This window comes from Tubulanus polymorphus, chromosome 7, assembly GCF_964204645.1.
Source record: "Tubulanus polymorphus chromosome 7, tnTubPoly1.2, whole genome shotgun sequence".
Lineage (NCBI taxonomy): Eukaryota > Metazoa > Nemertea > Palaeonemertea > Tubulaniformes > Tubulanidae > Tubulanus > Tubulanus polymorphus.
Window position 1 is genome coordinate 1,619,310 of NC_134031.1, and position 23,653 is coordinate 1,642,962.

Sequence of the window (23,653 nt, forward strand, 5' to 3'; positions counted from 1 at the left end):
CAATTCAGAATTTGTTGTCAATTTGTTGATAGGTCGCCTTCGAGGAATTGAAGCCATTTCCGAGTCGTAAAGATATTTCATCCAAGCAGACGTACTATATCAATTTGCTGAAAGAGCAAGTGAAAAAGAGAGAAGAAGAAAGAAAAGCAATCGCAGAGAGAGAGGAAATGGTATGATTTTTAGCCCAAAAATTCTGAGATGTTTCTGAGGGTTTGAGTCAAAAATTCTGAGATGTTTCCGAGGGTTTGAGTAAAAAATTCTGAGCTGTTTCTGAGGGTTTGAGTCAAAAATTCTGAGCTGTTTCTGAGGGTTTGAGTCAAAAATTCTTATTTCTTGTTGATTACAGTTTCGTGAATTAGAGTTGATACCGCAAAATGCACTTGTTATTGAGTGTGCTGCCGTGTTTGAAGAAGGTTAGTCGCATTCCCAACTATTGCAGTTTCAAATATATCAGTTTCTGGATTTAACGGTGACAGAATCGTTGTTTTTCAATTCAGGTAAAATTTGGATGTGTCACGGCGAACAAAACTCGGGTAAAATCTGCAAGATTAATTGTGAGGAAAACTTGATGTATGATCTGAATTGCGAGGTAATTAAATGAACTGTTTGTGATTTGAAATCCCCTGAAGTTTTTACTCCGTGCTCACCGCCTGGAGTCTATATTTCAGTTCGATTCACGTATCATGGCTATTGTCGCGATGTCAGAAGAACTCGTTCTAATCGGAACTCTGTCACAAAATCTTTATGCCTTCTCTACTGCATCGAGGTTAGTTAGTGAAGATCTGAATGAATTCATGCTGAATAAACTGTTATCAGATTTACCATGAATTTTTATGTATTTTTAGAGAACAGTTGTGGAACATGCGTCTACATGATGTCATATTGTCGCTGGTACAACATGTCGAAATGGGTGGAAACAAAGTGTTTGCCGCTCTTGGTGACGGAACCATTGCAATCATCGAGGTAAGCTTCATTTGGAAAATATTCTTAATCTCCTGATAAGAATGACCACAACCTTAAATGCACCTAGTCGTAGCCTATAAGTGGTGATCAATTGAGACCATTCACATTGGGTTAGGGTTAGGGTTAGGGTTAGGTCCATGCCTGCTCAGGCCAAATTTCAGCACTGATCAGTTTGATCACAGGTATAGTCAGAGACGGTATTTCCTCGATGTGAATTGTTGGTGACTTCATTTATCTGAAGATATCTCAGTAAGATTTATCTCTATTTGCTCTTCTCTCTCCCCCGTCTGTTTAGGATGTTGGTTTAACTCAACCGAGGTCAGATGTATTTTACATTCCAATCGGACATTCTCCGGTCACGTCGCTGCTCATATCCGACGGTAAACTATGGTGTGCATCGGGTAATGCTGTGCAGATTCTACATGCCAGGTAAACAGACGCATATCAGTCTAGAAAAACCCAGACCTGATTTCAATTTACTATTGAGAGTAGTTTCTACCCTTTTTAAGACCTCAGCTTCTCCCAAAAATATCAAAATACTTTTCAACATCAGGCTCCAGTTGCACAGTTGTGACTTAAGTCCAAAAGTGGTCTTAGATTGTAAGTCTGGTCTTAAGTTGTTAGATTGGCTATAGAACTTAGTTGGTCTTAGACTGGTCTTAAGTCTAAGCCATGACTATGCAACCGGCCCCTGAATAATTTCAAGTAAAGTTAATCTCACTTTTGGTGCAAACTAACAAAATTTAAGTTATCAGGTAGTCTGGTCTGTAACTGCTCAGTCCAGTAATATTTCAGACTAGGAACACGATATATTTATATGTTTCAGCACTTTGGATTCTGTTGATAATTTTGTCGTATCATCGAATCCGTTTGATCACGTTCTGACCTTGAGTCAAGGTGAACACGGAATCTGGATGGCCGTTAAAGGTTCGTCGTTACTGGAATTGTGGGACATGCGACAATTTACTTGTCATCTGCTTTTTGATACGAAAGAAAATCGATACCAACACAGTAGAAAGGTAAATCAGTGAACAGTATATGGTGTAAATCAGAACATTATACAGCGTAAATCAGTTAAAAACAATGCAATGTTAATCAGTGAACAATATGCAGCTGTACAGTTCTTTATTAAATCTGAGTTATGTTAATTCATTTTCGATATCTAGACTAAAGTCTTATGCAAGAGTGTAGAACTGGATCCAGTTTCATATAGGATATAAGTTTTATCAATCATATTCTGGTCAAAATATATGTCATGTTATACCATGGTAAACCTGGTCCTGAGGAGCCATTTCGGTGTGGTATCAAATAAAATCACACAAAAACAGGCAGTACTTTGTAGGTTTACTGAATTTGATAAAGAAATACAAGCTTTCTTGATAAATGAGACATGAGTCATGTCTTCACATTAAACTCATTTACCTGATGAAGCTGCTATGCACTAGCAATGAAAGTTCATGATTTCTGATTAAATTAAGTTAATCAGCTCATTACTACCTCTTTTCATGTTCATTTATGATGTGGTTCATTGAATAGTAATCGTCAAATTTGTAAAATGAGATGTTTGTTGTTGTTGTTGTTGTAGGACGAGGAAGACTATTTCAACCCATGTCGTATCACCGCGATTTTACCGTACCAGAATCTACTGTGGGTCGGAACGGCTCGCGGAGATCTGATGATCTACGAGGTTCACGAGCGTCGTTCGAGTAAAGTGCCGACGATGCAGTCGTCGGTGAGCAGCGCATCGACGTCTCCGTTCGCGGCCGGCGACGCCCTCAGTCGAATCACTTCGATTAACACCGTCGAAGAGAAGGTGAATGCACTATATTTCCAGCGCATGGAAAACCAGGTGATGATACACGCAGCGATTGACACATTGCTAACGATAACTAATTCATCATCATCGCTAAAAGTCATGATCATGCTAACACCTGGCTAACCATACCTTCATGGAATTCAATGTTATGTTGTTCGTACCCTTTACTTAAATAAGATGGTTATTTCTATGATTTCTGATCTGTTTTAGGCAGCCATCTTTCTGTATTGCATGATTTATTTTATTTTATCGTCTTAGTGCATGTGACTCCAATAGTTATCATTGTCTCTCTCTATTTCTCATACACATTTATGGTTTTATTGTTAGTTACACTACTCCGGAGTATCCATACTATATGGATAGATTTATGATATATGGTATTTTTATGTGATTTACCTCATATTGACTCTAACTGGTTAAGTGAAGATACCAGACCTGGCTACCTCGTTATTTTCCTTTGAAATAGTTTTCAGGACAAATGACAGACAATCAGACAACGATAATAGTGCATGTGGTGTGGTAGAAAATGCTTAAGAATTCATTGTGATTTTGAGAGTATTTTGATAATTTTTATCATTAAATTGACCCTCTCTACTCCCAAGTAGATATAACTAGTCAGGTCTGAGATACTGAGTCTTTGAAAACACTGTATGACGTATCTTTTCAATTTTATTTTTTAGTCTTCCACATTGAAAACCAGTCCGCAGAACAGCTCCGCGAGTTCGAGGTCGCCGATACGGGGTAATACCCCTCCGGTGAAATTCGATTTAGACACCGATATGCAACGATCGCCGAAAGTCTGCGGTTCGCCGATAATCTGTACATCTCCGATGCACAGTCCGCGATTCGTGAGAAAAAAACGACTTTGTCAACAGCAACAACTGTCGCCTCTGAAACAACCGACGAAACAGACAGTTGACGCCGATAATTCGAATAAATCGGAGAATTCCGATTCGTTGAAAGTCGAAACTCATAAACGCGTCATCGAATATTTGTCGTCCCAGCAGATGAACGGAAAACTGTCGAATAGCGATGAATTTGAAGATTGCGTCGACGATTCGGAGGATTCTCCGACCGCTGAAAATAATAACATGACCGAAAATACTGAGATTACGTCATCGAGTGTTCACGATTCCGTTCCGCGAAGTCCGAGCCGCGGCGTTAAAAATATCGTATCCGATAGCGACGTTATAGAAACTGATGAAACTTTGACTGAAAACGAAATTAAAAATGTCGTCGCGACAAAAATCACGTGTAGCAAGAAAAAACCGTCGTCGTTTAGCGATCTGAATTTCGGTACGGATTCGCGGACTTCGCTTCATCATCTCGAGAACAAATACCCGGCAGACGCGCTTTCAGCAGACGCGCCTTCAACGGCTACAGAACTGACGCCGGATATAACGATACATCGCGCGTCAGAGAGCGCGGAAAACCCGACGAATAATGAAACTACCGTGAACGCGGAACTGCTGCGTCCGGAAGGAATGACCGATTCGAGTTCGGTATTTTGGTCGAGCAACGAAGACGTATCGGGTCCGTCTCAACGCGATTACGATTCGAAAGACGAAGACGAGGATACGGATATGAACGGGAAGGAGCCGTTGTCGCCGGTGATTACAGCGTTACAGAGATACGAACGTATGATGACGGTCACATCGATTCAATCGGGCGGTAGCGACTTCCCGTACGGTTTAGAGTTACAGCTACTCGTCAAAATGAAAATATCTGATAAACCGATTCGTTGTCTGCTACAGACCAGGTAAACATCGCTCAATAATGATTGAAACTTCTAAAAACCTCCAGATCTTATTGTGATTTCTGTATGACGCTTACAAATTTGAGTGCCTTATTGAAAGGCACTTTATATCAAAAAGGGCACAATGTCGTTGAAAAATACCTGAAAATGGCACTTGCTGTAAATCAAAGGTGTTTAAATCAAAAGTATCTTTCCTGTCAAGGGCATTACTGCCAGAATTCCATTTTCTAAATACGTTCTTAGATATGTGATCAGATTTTGGATCCAGAATCTGACCCTGGATCTGCCTACCCCTTAACTTAGGGCTTAGTGAATATTCCTAATTCTATTTCGCTGTTATTTGAATTATTTTAGATCAAATGATGAGGATGTTGTCGTATCATGCGCTGGTTGCTATGGTGATGATGAACCGGTCCTGAAATGGCGGCGAGAACCGAACGAGGTATATAATGAACCCTGCGTAGAGCACCCGAACCAACCCATGTAGAATGTTGATATCAGTAGTTTGAATACGTGTGTATTTGAGTGTCAGTAGCGAATGAGTTTATCCTAAAGTTTGCACATGCATCAGAGTAGTTAGTCATCATACACAGCTAAATACCATACATATATATATATTATATTCCAAACCTACTTCTGTAGCATGCTGTTTAATGTCTGTAATATGAACTCTTCAGAAAAATACTGAACTCAGGAATACCTATAACCATCTGTATAGTCTTATAACCTCCTTTTCAATTTTTACATCGAACTTCAAACCAACTTTTCACAATCTCCTATTTCGGCTTGTAAAATATTCACAAAATCTGAACCCGAGGGAAATGTGGCATTTACGTACTTTGATATCGCTTATATTATGTATTGTGCCGCATGCTAACCGTTTCGAAACCAGGAGTTCATCATTGTTCTCTACGACAGAGCTCGGTCCTCGTATTTAAATATGCTGCTTGTTCTTTTCTGATTTCAGAAAATATGGAAAAGTGAAATGGTTTTCACTTTATTGAGTATATAGACTAGTGGGTACTACTACTTAATTTTCCTAATTTACGGGTGCTTTATGTTCCACTAAACCTGTGCTATTCCATCAAAGAATACATGTTTTATTCATTATCCGCTGTGGATAACGTGGATACCTCCACGCCTCGAACACGATTGAACGCGGTGGCGTAACCTCGTTAGAAGTTCTGTTGTCATGGTGACGGTTTAACTAACTTTAAATCTGACGAATATTTATATAGTTGTACTAACCCAAAGTTACTGTGTCATATATTCTACCTGCGACTAGAATCCTTGCCTAATCATCTAAAAAAACAAACTATTTCATTGTGGTTTTGGTTTGCGCTAAAAGCCAGCAAAAATTTTACCCTTACGTTGAAAAGTGAACTCCTGGTCTCAGACGTTGAATTCATGTAAAGACTCCTCAAATCTGAAGTCAATAACAGGCATTTTTGGATATGGTTTACCCGGTATAAACCCGGTTCTCAGGTATAAACTAAATATGGTTCTTCGCTGGGAAGGGAATGCTGCCACTGTTCATTTACGATAAAATACCACAATATAAAAGAAAAACTCATCTGAAATGTATCCTTGAGCTGCAATATATTATTTTGACATTTCACCTATATCCTAATAGTCATCTTCAGGGTCCAGTTCTACAGTTCCGAGTTGAGATTTAGCTCTTGAGTTTACTCATTGAAAATGAACAAACTTTAACTCAGAGTTAACCCTAACTCACAACTGCGGAAAGTACTAAGATTAACTTAATCATGAAATATTATACATACAGTCTCGAACAAGGGACCAGTTGCATAGTCATTACTTAGACTTAAGACCAGTCCAAGACCATTTTAGTTCTATAACAAATCTAATAACTTAAGACCAGTCTCAAGATTTAAGTCTACTTTTAGACTTAAGTCTTGACTATGGAACTGGCCCAAGGGGACTAAGTTCAGAAGCTCAAAGATACCTTTTGGACTTGTTTCATTGCGGGATTTTATCATACCGGTATTCGTTACAACGTGGAGTGTTTCATCACGGTTATAACGCCTGTTACAGTTCATATGTTATACTCATCTGTATCTACAATCGATTTGATTTCTCGTTTCAGAAACTGTGGACGAACGAACCAATTTTCGACATATGTCCGATATCGAACATGCCTCGAGCTCCGTCTTATATGCGACATCGATGGTCGAGTTTTTCGTCGTCGTTGGATAATTTATCATCGGAAGAACAAGTCGTTTACAGAAAAACAAGCGAGTGAACTTCTGTAGATACGTATGGCTAGCATTGATTTGAACAAATTACAGTTCCACAGTTCTACAATTTTCAGTTCAAATTTGACTCTAGGCAAAGTTCGTACTAGCCCTTAAAATCATGGAAAAGTTAAAGCGATGAGTGGCTTGGTAAAGTTATTTGTTGAAATTTTGGTTTGAATGAATTTTTCTTGCGGTTTTAGAACTGTAGGTCTAGTAGTGCACGTATTTAGTTTCATAAATTTCATCACTTATGCCTTAGTGAATATAAGCTCATGCCTAATTTAGTAGCAATGGAAATTTGGATATTTCGCCACCGTTGCAAAAGGTATTGAAAATCGAAAACTGCAAATGGTTCGAACTCTGTCGAGGGTCAAACATTTGGAAATGAATTGATCCTTACTATTGAGTCAAGCGCTGAACTTGTATCTATGGAACTGGAATCAGGTTTATAGAATTATAAGTTCATTGTCATCATTAAGAACTGGCAGCAAATTTGAGGGATTTCTGAAAAAGATTGGTCGAGGAAACAAATGTAAATTGTACGACTTATTAATATATGTATTTATGCCTGGAAATTGTGAATCTCAATTTCCAGTTACACAGTTAAATGATTGTATAGTTAATTGAAGAGAAATGATTCTGCATCCGTTCTAGAAACTCTTGAACTACTGCTGGTTCCATTCAACTCCACGGTGTATCGAAACTGTGGTGTTACAAACTTTTCTCAGAGAAATAATTTGCTTTTGTGTAATTAGGCAACACCACTGTAAAATTTGTATGATTACGCTAAGGTTTAAGGGTACAAATAATATGTAAATAACAGGATAAGCATTTTAAGTCACCATAGTTAGTAGCTAGTCTAGTACAAAGATATGCTAAGGTCAGATTGTGATATGACTTGTGCGCGCATGGGCAACAGCCTTGAAGATTCTAATGAGAACATCCCTACTGTGCGGAGGGGGCCTAAGAGAAATGGTCCAATCTACATGGTTACATATACTAGAGGCATTTCATTTTCTGTCTGTTGTGAGCAGCAGCCTGCTGGACAGTCCTGACAATCTGTTACTACTTGCTCAGAGTTGAGTTCAAGTGTTTACAAGCTGACCGAAGCATATTAGTACAAACAGAAATCGATGGTGTCTGGGACCAAATCAATCAATACTTCATACAGAATGAGATTATAGAAACGTGTGAAATAACAGTAGCTTTCAAACTGGACTCGGGTTTAGAAGTTTAGAAAAATAAACAATGAATTGACATAAAAATGCCACACCTTAATCATGGTATGTGTACTTGTATATTAATGTTTGTCAATTGATATAAGAAACTATTGATGAGATGTGAATGATAGAAGCTGGATTCAACTGTTCCCGAATTGCAGTTCTTTAGAACTTCTTATTTTGAATAAAGTTTAGATAAAGGTTAGATGGGCTCCATTTGAGGGGATACTGTACTCCTTGCGATTGTTCAGTTGTTGCTGCTATTTGCGACTTCTATTTGCTGAAAATTTACATTTCAAAATTCCTGGTCATTGCTCAAAAACCTGCACAGTGTTTGAAAATACCAGACTTTTTTGTTAAAGTCACATGTACGATAGATTGTGATCTTTGGGTTGCAGTGAAATGCTCAATGTGCAGTTTGACCATGCGAACACAGACTCCATACAATACCTAAACCTTCAACAGATAAAAAGAATATTTAAGTCATTTATTCATCATTGAAATATATTTCACCCCAGAAATGAAATAGTGCATTATACTTCAGAATTATTGAATTCACTGATTGTAGTTCGATTTGTTAAGTTTTGAAATTTTATTTACAGAATACGATTCTGTGAAAAGTGATACATTTATAATATGTATATTCTGTGATAGAAGGAATTTTCTTCGGCAAAATATATTTATTTTTGAAAGCATTCCGATGAGGGCTTGTACTTCATACTTACACTTCTTAGTACTTACACATTTACTAAAATGATATCTTCTGCTTCCATAGAAATCTCCGTCCCACGATATATAAATCTATAACTCTCTGACTGTACTGCTGCTGCTGCTGAAATGACAAACCAGGCCATTTTCACAAATAATTAGATCCAATTTTTACAAATGATAAGATGTGTGAAAAAAATACATTTGAGACTTCAGATTTTTCTGCTGGGATATGTGTGCATTTCATTAAAGTCTAGTTTAGCATTTAAAAGTCATGTGTTCCTTGCCTTCTACGGCTGTTTCATAAACAAGTTCACAACCAAATATTTCGTTTGGTTCTTTTCAAGTGTGAAAATTTACTATCTTAACCTTCAAACATTTTTTTGTAAAATTTTGTTGTGAGCCCCTTAGTAGTCATTATATCTTTCAATTTATGCATTTGTTGTTTTTTCACTTTTCATTTTTTTCAATTCTTTGTATACTTTATATGATATATTCTGGAAACAAATTACGCTATATGAACCACTGAAAATCTTGTTTTCAATCTTATCTGTCAAATTTTGTAAAAAGTCTTCAGTGCATTTAGATTCATACGATACATGTACTGATGGAGCAATTACTGATTTTTGTGTCTCAAAAAGATACCGATCTCAAATTATGTACAAATCTTTCTGTTTCTTTTATTCCAAGTTTTCAATGGATATAAGTTTCAACTTTGGATTTTTCAGCTGTCGGTTTTTAGAGTCCTTTAATGACATGAAAACTATCAGTGAAGTTACTTTCATTTCTCAACTCGAAAATCATGTAATGCTATAATAAATATACTGTAAGTAGTTGTTGAAATAGTTGTTATATAATTATATATTTATGTAACTGGGGGAATTTGCCAATATAACGGCTAGTCAAAACAATAAAATATTAGTTCAACAGTTAAAATTGATCAGGGTTTTTTTTTTATTTGCCAATAATGATGCATGCAGTATTCCACTGGGCCAGTAGCCAGGATTTGTTTAGGGCAGTTCTTAATGGGGAAGCAGTTATCTTCGAGGAAAAACAAGAACCTGTGTAGACCTAACTAATATTTTGAGTAAGGTTTGAAAGTCTATTTTGGCTTAAGTTCGTAGTTAAGGGCAAGAAAATAATAGCCCTACCCCGTGCTGACCCATACCCAAACAACTAGACTTGATCCTCCAACCTCTAGCATGATGTCCACAGAGTCATAGTGAGTGACACGCATTCTTATAGTCGCCTGTATTATGTTACTATCGCATATTTGTCACTAAGGCCAGTGTAAAATGTGTGTTTATTAGCTGTTCATGGTGAGGGGCGCGTCCCGTCTATCCGGAGAGTGTTGTGAATACCATTCTATTGAGTTATCTAAGTGACAGGTGAACTCGGTTCTATTTACACTGACAGTCAGCGGGGAGTTTGTTTTAACAAGTGCCCCTTGAGTGCATCCGAGGTGTTACTTTGGTAGTTTTGAAGTGTGTTGAATGAGACCAGTTTCATAACCAATCAGCTGTTGTACCAATTGTCAAATGCTATATTCTCTTAGACTAGCACTACCATAGTTCCTTATCAGATGCATTGCTGGTTTGCAAGAGCAGTTCTTTAGTGCGTAGAAGGGATTTCATACGAATGAACTCTTGCAATCATATGAGCAAGTGGATTTCTATCACAACTCAAACCATTTCCGAGGCCAGTCCTTTCAGGAGAGTCAATACAAAATATAATATTTTCAAGGAAACTTAATCTGAATAAAATTGCAAAACAGGAAAGGAAAATCTTTCTTAACAAAACTGGTAGAAATTTATTATTCAACAATAATATAACTAATGACAGATGATAATTATTATTACAACGGTCAATGAAAATATGATAATAGAATTCACGACTGTATAAATCGAATCCCGGTTTCGCAGATTGTGAATTTTCTCCCACACGTTTTTGAAACGCAGCAAAACGACTGATCTTCGGAAGAATGTTCAAATCGAATTCGATCAGTAACGAATCTCGTCCACGCGTCGCACATATAATCCCACTCTACGCCGGTCTGATGTCGCTCTACGCCGGTCTGCTGTCGATTCGACGTTTCTTTCGTCGCTCGGTTTTGAAAAATTAAAGTTTTCGTCGCGAGCACCGTCAGGTTATACGATTCGACTAATCTCCGTAAAATATTCACGATTCTGCGCGTGTTAGCTTCCTGTACGGCGCGACAATCGCCGCCGTTCGAGCGATCTAGCCAATAGAACGCTCCGATACTGTCGACAAAAATACCGGCTATTTCCGGTCGACTGGAGATGAAAGATTCGATCGAAAGCAACGTTATCAATAATTGGCTGCTGTTCGCGCAGCGTAAAATATGTATATTTTTCAGTGCGTTTTTAACGAAATTTTCCGTTTCCTCTTCGGAGAATTTTCGGCCGTCGCCGCTCGACGAAACTCGTTCGTTCACGAATGTCTCGATTAACGTCGCGAGTTTTAAAATCGAAAATTGATAATCGGTATCGATGAAAACCAGTTCTACGCCGAGTCCGTATAGAGGAACACCGTTCCATTGTTCGGGTAAGATTGCGCGCGTTATCAGATGTAAAAGCGTTAATGTTTTCGCGGTGCCCGCGTCTCCGGTCAGTTCGTACACGCAACCGGCCTCCGGACCACTTTCTCCAAACAGATCGACGTGTAAACCTTTCAACGTCGATCGAGTCCCGAGCCTTGAAAAAAACTAAAACGAAAGAAGTTGAAATGGAAGAAGAATCGCACATCCAATAGACAGAGGAATCACTCCATTGTCATAAACAGTACAGTGACAGCCAGGGCAGATCCAGCCGGTCAATTTGACTATATTCCTAGAAATTACTGCAGCTATGATCTGCCAACGGCTACCAAGTATAGGTAGCAAGCATTGTACGTGTGAAGCTCATTAAAAGGGGGTTTGGGGTCCCCCCCCCAGGTCAGGAAACTTTTAAAAAATAACTTGTTTTCCAGAGAATACAGTACACAGTACAGTGGTCAGTGGAATTGGAATATAGCTTGTTGAATATAGCTTCCGTCCCTGCAGAAGAGAGTGAAACGGTGAATCCTGTCAAATTTAGAGTGGCTTTTCATTCTTTTTGATTCGTTCGAGGTAAAAACTGATCTGGAATTCGATTAACGTTACAATCAATGATTACCTGAATTCCAGATTCCATTCTCGCTAAAATGAGTTTCAAGTTTATAACCTCGCTGTCAAATAATTTGCGGCTCAACGACCTTCAATTTGATTGATTTAGATTTCTAAACTCAAAAAACTCGATTTATTGAGGGCAGGTTCCTGCCCTGAGAAGCAAGGTGGCCTCTCAGGGCAGGTTCTGGAAAATCTGCAGAATGACTCATATCAGATGAGCTTAGATAATCCTGGTTGCACCGCCTGTTTTTGAATAATACATTCAGAAAGCACTACGATATGTTCTTTGTATTCTCATCGGCTATCATGTGTTCTAAATCCGCGCCTATCATGTCTTCTAATCGCCTATCATCGGTTCAGTCATAACGATTTCCATTTTAGCGAATCAACCTGTCACCTGAGGTCCCATCATGTCAGGTCAGGTCTTGGGCCCTGACATGACAGGTTCTGGAAACTCTGCAGACAGACCTAAATTCACTACTGCCGCCGAAACAGGTTAAACTGCAGCTATGCAGCATGTCCCGTGAGAGGACCTGGGGCCTGTGACGGGACAAGGATGTCCCGTCACAGGTCCCGATGGAAAATGAAAACTTTGCATTTCGTAGACGAAATGTCGAAAGAAACTGCACTGGAATGGTTACTATATACACTCAAAATAATGTTAAGAACATGTTAATAATCGAAATTTGTTCGTAATTTTATTATTTCAGATCAATGATATCATCAAATCGAAACATTAAATGTAATAATGAAGATCGGATCAAGAGAAGACAGAACCACAGCTATCGAAATTTCAATTTTTAGTGTATAGACTGACTCATACTATCGAAAATAAAGTGAATGTATCTTGACAATTTTGGTGCCAATGGTGTTAGTAACCGTTTGTTAAGCGTTACACTGCAAACAAAAGTAAAAGTGGAGGGGGCAACTTAATGGCCCTAGATCACTCTCGAGAGAGAATTCAAAGTGAGGGACCCGATTCAACACACTGTCCCGTGAGAAGACCCGATTCAACTTACTGTCCCGTGAGAGGACCCGATTTCAAATACTGTCCCGTGAGAGGGCCCGATTTTAAATAATGTCCCGTGAGAGGACCCGATTCAACACACTGTCCCGTGAGAGGGTCCGGTTTTAAATACTGTCCCGTGAGATGACCCGAATCAACTTGCTGTCCCGTGAGAGGACCCGGTTCAACACACTGTCCCGTGAGAGGGCCCGATTTTAAATAATGTCCCGTGAGAGGACCCGATTCAACACACTGTCACGTGAGAGGACCCGATTTTAAATACTGTCCCGTTAGAGGACCCGGTTCAACACACTCTCCCGTGAGAGGACCTTATTTTAAATACTGTCCCGCGAAGGAACCCGATTTTAAATACTGTCCCGCGAGAGGGCCCGATTCAACACACTGTCCCGTGAGAGGACCCGGTTTCAAATAATGTCCCGCGAGAGGGCCCGTATCAACACACTGTCCCGTGAGAGGACCCGATTTTAAATACTGTCCCGTGAGAAGACCCGAATCAACTTGCTGTCCCGTGAGAGGGCCCGGTTTCAAATAATGTCCCGTGAGAGGGCCCGATTCAACACACTGTCCCGTGAGAGGACCCGATTTCTAATACTGTCCCGTGAGAGGACCCGAATCAACTTGCTGTCCCATGAGAGGACCCGGTTTCAAATAATGTCCCATGAGAGGACCCGATTCAACACACTGTCCCGTGAGAGGACCCGATTCAACGCACTGTCCCGTGAGCCAAACGTTGTTGAATGAGTATCTTTATGACAAATAGTGAATATTGGTGGAATATTTCTCTATTTTGATTTATAGGTATCCGGCGAACGACAGGACCAAGACGACGACGTGGGCGATGATATTTCAAACGTGAGCCAAAAGTTGTTGCATGAAAACTTCAATGTACAATATGAAAAAATGATCAAATATTGAAAAAAAATATATTTTACTGTATGAAATTACAGGTGTCCGCAGAAGACGGCTGGCTTAGATTGTATGACGACGTCTTTGACATACAAAATCTCACCGAGGCAGAACAGATTAAAATCAGTATGGAGTTATCACTCAAAGAGTCACATCTCCGTCAGAGTGCAGAGAAAAGGCTTCAATCTCTAGTTTCCGAATCCAATCTGAATATTGTGTCGGTCGCGGATGACGGAAGCTGCTTTTTTTGCAGCTGTTGTCGAACAATTGAGGCGAGAAAACGTTGACATAACAGCACATGAGCTACGATTAATGGCTGTTTCATACCTTTCTGAAAATAGGTATTGCGCTGTAAGTAAATTAAAAACCCATTGATATATCAAGACAGCACTACAATAAATATTATATACACATATTATGGTTTGCTTCGCTGGATGGGGCTGATAAGGCCGACTTTCTGGAGTCTCATCTGACATGGCCATTATATCTTAATAAAATGAGACAAAGAACCACCTGGGCCGATGCTTTAGTTGTCCGTGCCACAGCTGACTGTTAAGGGAGACCAATGGTACTATATACCAGTTCAGAGCAGTCAAACATCAATATGATAGATCCTGTCGAATGTAAAAATGCTGAACCCATCTTACTAGGGCATATTCAAGATATTCACTACGTTGCCCTAGTAAAAAGGAGCTATATCCCAAGACGACGCGTGTCAGTCGAGAGTGTCAGAGGGTAACCTTGCGGCCTAACCCACGGAAGACGGTAAGTTGATAGTATATGCCACCCCTTCTGACTATTTGGCAAAAATAATACAGCCATCAGAAGCCTTGTTCATGTCAGCTAAGGGTTAATTAATTGAATTTCATAGCGTCAAAGTGACAGTTACCTCTGAGAACCGCAGAAAAAAAGAAGACGGGTTGTCGATAAAGGAATCTACTGCGTTTGCAAGAAACCAGATGATGGAAGGTAAAGCTTAATTATATCATATAAGATCAGGCTGTTGTTTTAAGATTCAGTCGTCATTGTCGAAAAAATCTTTTACCTTCACTTTCACTTTCACTTACCTTCACTTTCAAAATTTTCTGCATTTGCATTTTAGGAAGTATTTGCAATGCGATGAATGTAGTGGGTGGTTCCATCCGAAATGTATTGGTCTGAACGAAGATACTGTGGAGAAAATTGACTATAGATGCGAAACGTGTTTTGCAGGTAAGCGATGAACTAAAAAAATATTTTGATCAAATAAGCTATGCCAATATCCTTGCTATGCTATCCTTTTATACAATGTGATTGCATTCTTTTTATATAGGTACCTAAACGATTCATTAAGAGTCAGGTATGGAATCCGATACATAATGCATACGAAACTCTTGCCATTTTCCACTAGAAAGCAATGAATCAAATGTTTTTCTTTTCGCAGCTTGGCGCGGTTGAATATCACGTTTCTCGTATAATTAATGCCGAGATAAAAGACAAGAGGTAAATATTGTACCTTAGTAGAAATCTCGCCAGTTTGTTGAATTTTTCAAACTTTTGTTGATAATATACAATCTTTGGTTTCAGAAGGCCGGAATTCAGGAGACATTTGGACTTGATTAACAAAGACCATGAAAGAGCCGAAAAAGAACTGAAAGGATATGGCTATGGGCTTTTAACTGATGAGGTAAGCATTGATAACAGAAAATATGAAATGCGTACAAATAAATGAGCTTTCTTTCGATCATCGTAATATTCAATATTTTAAAGGGCCATGCATATCTCTATAGTGTAATGAAATCATACGTCAGCCCTACCTTTGCGGACAAATCGTAAGTATATACATGAATCAGACGTGAAGTTTTTTTACTATATTTCGAAATGATAATCAATTCATTTCAATTACAGGAAACCATATTCAACTCGCTACATGACCCTCCGACAACATCATTCTAAAATGCTGAATTCAGTTTTTAAAGAAGGAAAGACGTAAGTTCATTCTCATCTTCTATTGCTAATTTCTTAAAAGAATTTCATCCATGTTATATTCATTGTATTAAAATATTTTTCAGGTCAGCAGTAACGTATGTTAATGACGTTTTGCTTAAAGAGGCCATTTGTTTATTGGTGTCAACCTACCGAAATATCACATACAACGAGGCTGATATTCTTGGAAGAAGAACAGAGGCCAAAAAACTAAAAGATGTACAACGACTAATGTCCAAATACTTCTTGCCAGATTATTGAAGAGTGAAGCAGTTTTCGATTCTTAAATGGGAGCTGTTGTAGATTGGTTATCCCGTAATGATTGTATTCTATGGAATAAGTTTTCTTGTTGCGATGAATTTTTGGATTGCTAGAGATGGTCTTTGCTGAATTTTGGTAATGGTTTTAATAGGAACCAGATTGTGACATGGATGTTTGAATTGTTGAAATGCTGTCCAGTCTTCTAATAGATGTGTGTAGTATATAGCCTATAGAAGTTCTTTGCAATGATGTTTCAGAAGTTATGAATGATGGTTGAAAGATTCCAGCCGGGGCCGAGATGGTATTGTAAATTGTTGTTAATTAGTGGATCGTTTTATCTGCCTGGTTTGTTGTCGATGTCTTATGCTGTGTACTACTTCGTGTTAAATATTATTTTTGTATTGTGTCTTAACAGACAAGGGCGTTTTCTGTCATCCAATATGAAATGATAATTTTTGGTTCAAATTATAATACATCTATCCGGAATTGGGAAATATTGCTGAAGAGTAAAAGGGGAAATATGAAAGAATTGATGATAACCTTTTTTACCGTGTAAAGTAATAATTAATAATTAAATGATAAGTAATAATTTAGTTTGGCGACAAAGATTTAGTAATCTAAAATGCTAAATTGATTTCGAATTCCAACGTATGTTGTTTATGTTCAAATATGAATAATATAGTCTTCGAATGTAATATGGTTTACAGATTTTGATAAATAAATAACTGAACATAATTTCACATATATACGATTTGTTTTATGTTTTAAGGGGACATAGCCAATTTGGCTTTTAGTACGTACATCCAGCCATCATTGTACGCATATTGTTGAAATAATAATTTCTTGTTGTAATTTTTATATATGGCAAAAATGCATTATCATTATGAGCATGGGACTCAACATTGACAAAGTGGACAATTTCATTAGTCCTCTCACGGGACAGTGTGTTGAACCGAGTCCTCTCACGTGACATTCTTTGAAACCAGGTCCTCTCACGGAACAGTAAGTTGATTCGGGTCCTCTCACGGGACAGTGTGTTGAATCGGGTCCTCTCACGGGACAGTATGTTGAATCGGGTCCTCTCACGGGACATTATTTAAAAGCGGGCCCTCTCACGGGACAGTGTGTTGAATCGGGTCCTCTCACGGGACAGAGTGTTGAATCGGGCCCTCTCACGTGACATTATTTGAAACCAGGTCCTCTCACGGGACAGTGTGTTGAACCGAGTCCTCTCACGTGACATTCTTTGAAACCAGGTCCTCTCACGGGACAGTAAGTTGATTCGGGTCCTCTCACGGGACAGTGTGTTGAATCGGGTCCTCTCACGGGACAGTATGTTGAATCGGGTCCTCTCACGGGACAGTATTTAAAATAGGGTCCACTTACGGGACAGTGTGTTGAATCGGGTCCTCTCACGGGACAGTGTGTTGAACCGGGTCCTCTCACGGGACAGTATTTAAAATCGGGTTCCTTCGCGGGACAGTATTTAAAATAGGGTCCTCTCACGGGACAGTGTGTTGATTCGGGTCCTCTCACGGGACAGTGTGTTGAATCGGGTCCTCTCACGGGACAGTATTTAAAATAGGGTCCTCTAACGGGACAGTATTTAAAATCGGGTCCTCTCACGGGACAGTGTGTTGAACCGGGTCCTCTCATGTGACATTATTTGAAACCAGGTCCTCTCACGGAACAGTAAGTTGATCCGGGTCCTCTCACGGGACATTATTTGAAACCAGGTCCTCTCACGGGACAGTGTGTTGAATCGGGTCCTCTCACGGGACAGTATTTAAAATCGGGTTCCTTCGCGGGACAGTATTTAAAATAGGGTCCTCTCGCGGGACAGTGTGTTGAATCGGGTCCTCTCACGGGACAGTATTTAAAATCGGGTTCCTTCGCGGGACAGTATTTAAAATAGGGTCCTCTCACGGGACAGTGTGTTGAACCGGGTCCTCTCACGGGACAGTATTTAAAATCGGGTCCTCTCACGGGACAGTATTTAAAATAGGGTCCTCTCACGGGACAGTGTGTTGAATCGGGTCCTCTCACGGGACAGTATTTAAAATAGGGTCCTCTAACGAGACAGTATTCAAAATCGGGTCCTCTCACGGGACAGTGTGTTGAATCGGGCCCTCTCACGTGACATTATTTGAAACCAGGTCCTCTCACGGGACAGTAAGTTGATTCGGGTCCTCTCACGGGACAGTGTGTTGAATCGGGTCCTCTCACGGGACAGTATTTAAAATCGGGTTCCTTCGCGGGACAGTATTTAAAATAGGGCCCTCTCACGGACAGTGTGTTGAATCGGGTCCTCTCACGGGACAGTATTTAAAATCGGGTTCCTTCGCGGGACAGTATTTAAAATAGGGTCCTCTCACGGGACAGTGTGTTGAATCGGGTCCTCTCACGGACAGTATTTAAAATCGGGTTCCTTCGCGGGACAGTATTTAAAATAGGGTCCTCTCACGGGACAGTGTGTTGAATCGGGTCCTCTCACGGGACAGTATTTAAAATCGGGTTCCTTCGCGGGACAGTATTTAAAATAGGGTCCTCTAACGGGGCAGTATTCAAAATCGGGTCCTCTCACGGAACAGTGTGTTTAATCGGGTCCTCTCACGGGACAGTATTTAAAATCGGGTCCTCTCACGGGACATTGTGTTGAATCGGGACCTCTCACGGGACGGTAACTTGAATCGCGGGTTCCCGGCCGTTGTAAAATCCTGCGTGAAAAACGTGCATTCATATCCCCTATTGTCCCCCTGGCCCTGCAGTAAATTAGAATTTTTCGGTAGGCCCTTATGTATTTATAAATGAAATCAAAATGGAAAATGTAATAATTACAATCGATAGTTGAATTTATTTATTCATAATCGTTATAGGCAGAATACATAAGAATATATAAGGGACTCGAAACCGCTAGCATTGGAATCGACGTTTCATGTAAGAATTCTACATTTGTCCCGTGAGAGGACCCATGTCCCGTCACAGGCCCGGGTCCTCTCACGGGACGCTGCAGTTTAACTCATATGCTGCCGCCTCGACGTCCACACCGGTACGAAGTTGCAGCTCTGTGCAGTGAGATTGATAATCCTCGTCCAGAGTAAGTGAAATTTGAGAGAACAACTTCAACAACACTAGAGTCTTTTCGACTTAACTCGCTTCCAGACCTAATCCTTTTTCACTCGCTGTGTTACACTTACACAGTTAGTTACAGCTACTTTCTTTTTTCTAACCGAACGCCGCAGGACTGCTGTGGGCCTGGCCCCTCCTCGGGCCTGCCTGCCTCATCCTCACTTGCCAGCTCTTAGTACACGCAGTATATACAGAGCGCCGTGGTGAACACACCATCTTATCCCAGCTACCGAGGCCGCGTACCTTAATTAAACTGCCCAGGATTGTTTAAGACGGCCCCAGGCAGTCTAATCTAGCCAATCAGGGTGTTTAGATCAGAGCCAGGGTTGTGTGGATCAGAGCCAGGGACTGCCGGGGTATGTGGATCAGAGCCAGGGACTGCCGGGGTATGTGGATCAGAGCCAAGGACTGCCGGGGTATGTGGATCAGAGCCAAGGACTGCTGCGGTGTGATTTTACATTCATATTTTGTTTGTTAATTTATTTTCAGATGACCCTTGTATTGAATAATGATCATTACGGTTGGGCGTACGAGGCGCCCCCTGTCGAGGAAGGCGCTACCCCGTGTTCTCTATGCTACGGTCGTGGAATATCGAAGTTACCGGATCTGACGAGTCTTCGCCCTCCCAGAGCAATGACTGTACGTACCTATACTACCTAAAGCATTTATCTCAACCGAGAGAGATTTTGTTTAGAAATACTAATTGAGGCGATTGTTTTTTGCAGCCCGGTCAATCACCGAGTTTAGGTAAGAAACCGAGTCGAGGACGAGGTCGAGCGAAGATTTTAGCCGATGTTGTCCACTCTGTTCAGTCAACAGTAAGTAAAAACAAACAATCCCTCTTTACATTTTATAATTGTCCGGAATCAGTTGCGCTGTTTTCCTGTTAAGACTCGATGATTTATACGTATTGGAAGTGAATGAATTTTTACTCCACTGTCGTCAAACTGAACTGAAAGTTTTCTCTGATTGATCAGATCCCAGATAAGCGCAGTCTTGTGTATTCAATACCCTTTAAGTATGTGCTGCTAATTCTTTAACCCCTAAACTGTCTCAAATTCCTGAGCTAACTCACTGAGGCCAACTTTAACTCTCCTGTTTAAGATTTCACAATTATAGACCTGTTCTACTGGTGTTTCCAATGACTTAATTTGTTACTATAATGGAACCTTGTGGGAAAAAGTGAAATTACTGAATTTAACGGGTATGAGCCAAGAGAGAACGGCTATCTGTGTAGCCTATCCGCCCCCAGGTCACCATTGACCCCCAAAATTATCTAAAAAATCAGAAACGTATTTCATTGAACACAAAACAACATAATGATTAATTTCAAGCATAAGACCTTGTTTTAGAAGAAAGTGCAACTTCACTAAATTTAATTGGGGGAGCCACTTAGACCTCATTAATTCATCCGTTAAATGGTTTAAAGGGACTCGCATTAAGATGTGTATTTTGTTAAAGTTGTTAAAAGGTAAAAGAAAAATCATTGACATTTTTTCGCAGAGTAACAAATCTTTGTCGCGCGGCAGTTCCTGTTCGAGTCTCAATCGCCAACAAATAACAGCTAACAGCACCGGTACTGCAGGTGCCGGCGCTGGCGGTTTTGGAAATAACACGGGATTCACCTCGAAAAATGTGGACGTCAAAAAAGACGAACGAAATTCGTCGCAGTCGCCGAATTCACGTCTTCTTCAAGAAAAAGACTTCGCCGATCAGTTCGAAGATGCAGTTAACGATGAAACTGTTGACAAGAACTTTCTAGTCAAATCTGATGAAATTCCATCCAACTCGCAGATCTGTGATAGTATTTATAGTATTGATAGTACGGCTGCTAATTCTATGATTTATCACGCTCCGTCCTCTGATCAAACGGCGTCTGCCGATCGTCGAGTCGTCTCCTCGTCTGCTGGTTGTGAAAGAGGAGTTTACCCGAAGGCCGTTAACGGAACGAGTCTTTACGATCGATTATGTGAAGAAATTAAGAACAATAAAACGACGACGACGAAATCAAAACGCGAATCTACGAGAAGCGAAAATAAACGATCGGTGAAAAACTCCGACGTGACTTCGCTCGTCGAGCAGTTGAAACTAGCGGCAGCTGAACGAACGGAAGATGACGAAAACGATGACGATCTTGACGACCTTCCGAAAAATGATGAAAAGTGTAGCGATTCTAGTTACGATCGTATTTTAGCCGATCGTAAAGCAACTCCGAAGTGGCGCCCGTCGAAACAATCCGACGAAATCGTCGCGATGAAAACGGACGAGATATTTTTCGGCGCGAATGAATTCGCGAACGACGACGGATTCGAGGACGATCTTTTTTCGCGAAGTCGAAATCGTAATTTATTCTCGAATTCGGCGCCGATTAAAATCGATTGTACGAATCAGTTTCCGGATTTAGGCGCTGATCAGCGGCAGACGTATTGCGAGCAGACGGAGCCATCCTCCTCATCGGCGTCGATATGGACTCCGAAATCCGTCATCGATTGGAACGACGACATCGATATAAAATTTGTCTCGTCGAAAAAATCGTCGAAGAAAAATCGCGCCTCAGATAAAACTGAAACAACGACTCAGCAGCAGCCACAGAAGCAGCAGCAGCCGCAGCCTCTCAGAAAAACATCATCAATCGGCAAGAAGAAACTAGTCGCGATGTCACCTGCAAAAAATCTGGAGAAAAGCAATTCATCCTCGACGGGACAGCAGCAGCAGCAGCAGCAGCATCCGAAAACGTTCGCAGGTGCGGTAAAAAAAACAGACAATAGCGTCATCGTCAATAGCGATAATAGCGGTAAATCTACAAAAAAATCAGCAGCCGAACGAAATCCACGAATTCGTATCGATAATTTACCGAGAGGTTGTGAGAAGCAGACGCTTCGAGAATTCTTAGAACAATTCGGACAAATTATCGATATTCACATCGAGAAAAGTGGAAAGTTTGATTCGGCAATCGTTAGGTGAGTTGACTACAGTTTTACCGACAATTATTCGAATTTTAATTTTCTTGCTGCGAACAACTTTTTGTACGTATTTCGTCGATACTTTTGATTTGTAAACTTGTAATTACAGTTTAAGTAGTAGTGAAGCTGTCGAATGGGCGTTGTCTTGTTTACACGATTGTGATACATTATTTCCTGGTATGTACTATTACTGTAAGGTGTCTGACCAGGGAGGGAGGTGTCTTCTCGAGTCCTACCTTCCTCGTCTAACTATACCAACTTTTGGTTTCGACTCATTAGTCAAAACAAGAACTGTGCAATTGAGTCCAGATTTAACTTTCAATTAAACCTCTCTAAATTCCAGACCTAGTTCTAATCTACAGTAGTAGAATAGCTACAATCAAACACGGAGAACAGATAAAACCCACTGTATATAGACTGATAAGTTTTAGAATCAAGAATTCGTTTAATCAAAAATTAAAATGACACAACGCAGTGAAGTCTCACTTGATGATGATCACCTGTTGGTGATCTCTAGTGAGTTTGAAATGTCGTGGCGTTTAAATTTTTGATAGAACAAATTCTTGATTTTAAAACTGCATATAGTAGGTCTTTATCTTTCTAGTACAACAGTGTTGAAATTATGTCATATCGTCGACCTTTTCTATGTGATTTAATACGATTAATGTTAAATTGTCGTTCGAATGCGTTGAAAGAACTTTATCATGATTGACTTATTATTAGGGTTCTTTATTTTGATAAGTTTTGATAAGTTAATCTCATTATAGGATAGACCTGTGCAGATCGGTAATGTTTGTGTATCTAATGTAGTGGCATATACAACACACGTAGCATGCACTTGTAAAATTGTGTACATAACAAATGAAAAAGAATTGGTTTGAAAAAGTTTTGTCTGAAAAAAAATGCATTTATTTCTTTTTGACAAGCGACAGATCGGAAATAGATCAGTTGTACTGTATTTATTTATGTTATGCCTCGAGAATGAACAATTTTGAATTTATTTACTTTTTTGAATTTTGCAATAATAAGCATGTTGTCCGAGATGCAGATAGATTTTCATGTTTTGTTTGAAACGAATGTAATAAATCTTTACGTTTTGAAGCCTCTAGAAAATGGGTTCTCTTTTCATTGATATGAAGTTTCTGTGGAATCGCTGCAGGATTTATAGATTTGTTTAATTTGCGTTTTTTCTTTTGTTATTTCAGACCAACCGCTTCCATTAGCTGTTGTCAAATTGACAAAATGACGGAGGAAAGAAAGAAGTGCGTTTTACTTGTGGAGGGGAGGGAGGAGGGTTAGATTTTTTAAGTAATAAAGAATTTTTCATCATTCAGAAGTCGACAATTAATCTCAGTAGCCTTGTGTTGAATTTATTTTGTGGAGAGGATCATCGTTGAGGATGGACTAAATGTCTACTTGTATTTTCTTGATTGCAACAAACCAAATTCCGAGGACTGACGCAGGGCATGCAACTGCTAACAAACCCAAAGTGATATTCCAATAAAAGCCCTAGGG

At 39.9% G+C, this 23,653-nt stretch overlaps 4 protein-coding genes across 4 annotated transcripts in view; 3 read left to right on the plus strand and 1 right to left on the minus strand.

Moving 5' to 3' along the window:
* LOC141909369 (TBC1 domain family member 2B-like) overlaps positions 1 to 7,335 on the plus strand; it is a 38,840-nt gene extending 31,505 nt beyond the window's left edge. The window contains exons 20-30 of the mRNA XM_074799817.1: positions 33 to 170; positions 347 to 413; positions 498 to 589; positions 669 to 766; positions 846 to 963; positions 1,259 to 1,392; positions 1,790 to 1,982; positions 2,549 to 2,812; positions 3,460 to 4,538; positions 4,890 to 4,977; positions 6,643 to 7,335. Coding sequence (XP_074655918.1) covers positions 33 to 170; positions 347 to 413; positions 498 to 589; positions 669 to 766; positions 846 to 963; positions 1,259 to 1,392; positions 1,790 to 1,982; positions 2,549 to 2,812; positions 3,460 to 4,538; positions 4,890 to 4,977; positions 6,643 to 6,798 — 2,427 coding nt within the window. The 3' untranslated portion in view covers positions 6,799 to 7,335. The remainder of the gene's footprint in view (positions 1 to 32; positions 171 to 346; positions 414 to 497; positions 590 to 668; positions 767 to 845; positions 964 to 1,258; positions 1,393 to 1,789; positions 1,983 to 2,548; positions 2,813 to 3,459; positions 4,539 to 4,889; positions 4,978 to 6,642) is intronic.
* Positions 7,336 to 10,609: 3,274 nt separating this feature from the next.
* LOC141908436 (DNA repair protein XRCC2-like) lies at positions 10,610 to 11,912 on the minus strand. The gene is made up of 2 exons (XM_074798485.1): positions 11,895 to 11,912; positions 10,610 to 11,446 (listed from the first exon to the last, which is right to left on the minus strand). Exons 1-2 carry the CDS (start codon positions 11,910 to 11,912, stop codon positions 10,610 to 10,612), a joined length of 855 nt encoding a protein of 284 aa, XP_074654586.1.
* A 386-nt stretch (positions 11,913 to 12,298) lies between these two features.
* On the plus strand, positions 12,299 to 23,475 carry LOC141909047 (uncharacterized). Its single transcript, XM_074799378.1, has 7 exons — positions 12,299 to 12,367; positions 19,073 to 19,143; positions 19,665 to 19,814; positions 19,901 to 19,993; positions 20,679 to 22,135; positions 22,248 to 22,315; positions 23,344 to 23,475. Exons 3-7 carry the CDS (start codon positions 19,665 to 19,667, stop codon positions 23,382 to 23,384), a joined length of 1,809 nt encoding a protein of 602 aa, XP_074655479.1. The 5' UTR covers positions 12,299 to 12,367; positions 19,073 to 19,143; the 3' UTR covers positions 23,385 to 23,475.
* Positions 15,217 to 16,239, plus strand: LOC141908437 (uncharacterized). Its single transcript, XM_074798486.1, has 5 exons — positions 15,217 to 15,302; positions 15,387 to 15,486; positions 15,570 to 15,631; positions 15,708 to 15,788; positions 15,872 to 16,239. The coding sequence occupies exons 1-5, from the start codon at positions 15,217 to 15,219 to the stop codon at positions 16,044 to 16,046; spliced, it is 504 nt and encodes a 167-aa protein (XP_074654587.1). The 3' UTR covers positions 16,047 to 16,239.
* Positions 23,476 to 23,653: the final 178 nt, after the last annotated feature.

Excerpts from the sequence above, each read along its gene's own strand:
- LOC141909047 (XM_074799378.1), top strand. The coding sequence starts at position 19,665 with ATGACCCTTGTATTGAATAATGATCATTACGGTTGGGCGTACGAGGCG. Across the intron at positions 19,994-20,678 it reads TCCACTCTGTTCAGTCAACA|AGTAACAAATCTTTGTCGCG; the intron begins GTAAGTAAAAAC and ends ATTTTTTCGCAG. Across the intron at positions 22,316-23,343 it reads TTGTGATACATTATTTCCTG|ACCAACCGCTTCCATTAGCT; the intron begins GTATGTACTATT and ends TTGTTATTTCAG.
- LOC141908437 (XM_074798486.1), top strand. The coding sequence starts at position 15,217 with ATGAATCAAATGTTTTTCTTTTCGCAGCTTGGCGCGGTTGAATATCAC. Across the intron at positions 15,487-15,569 it reads ATGGGCTTTTAACTGATGAG|GGCCATGCATATCTCTATAG; the intron begins GTAAGCATTGAT and ends AATATTTTAAAG. Across the intron at positions 15,789-15,871 it reads GTTTTTAAAGAAGGAAAGAC|GTCAGCAGTAACGTATGTTA; the intron begins GTAAGTTCATTC and ends AATATTTTTCAG.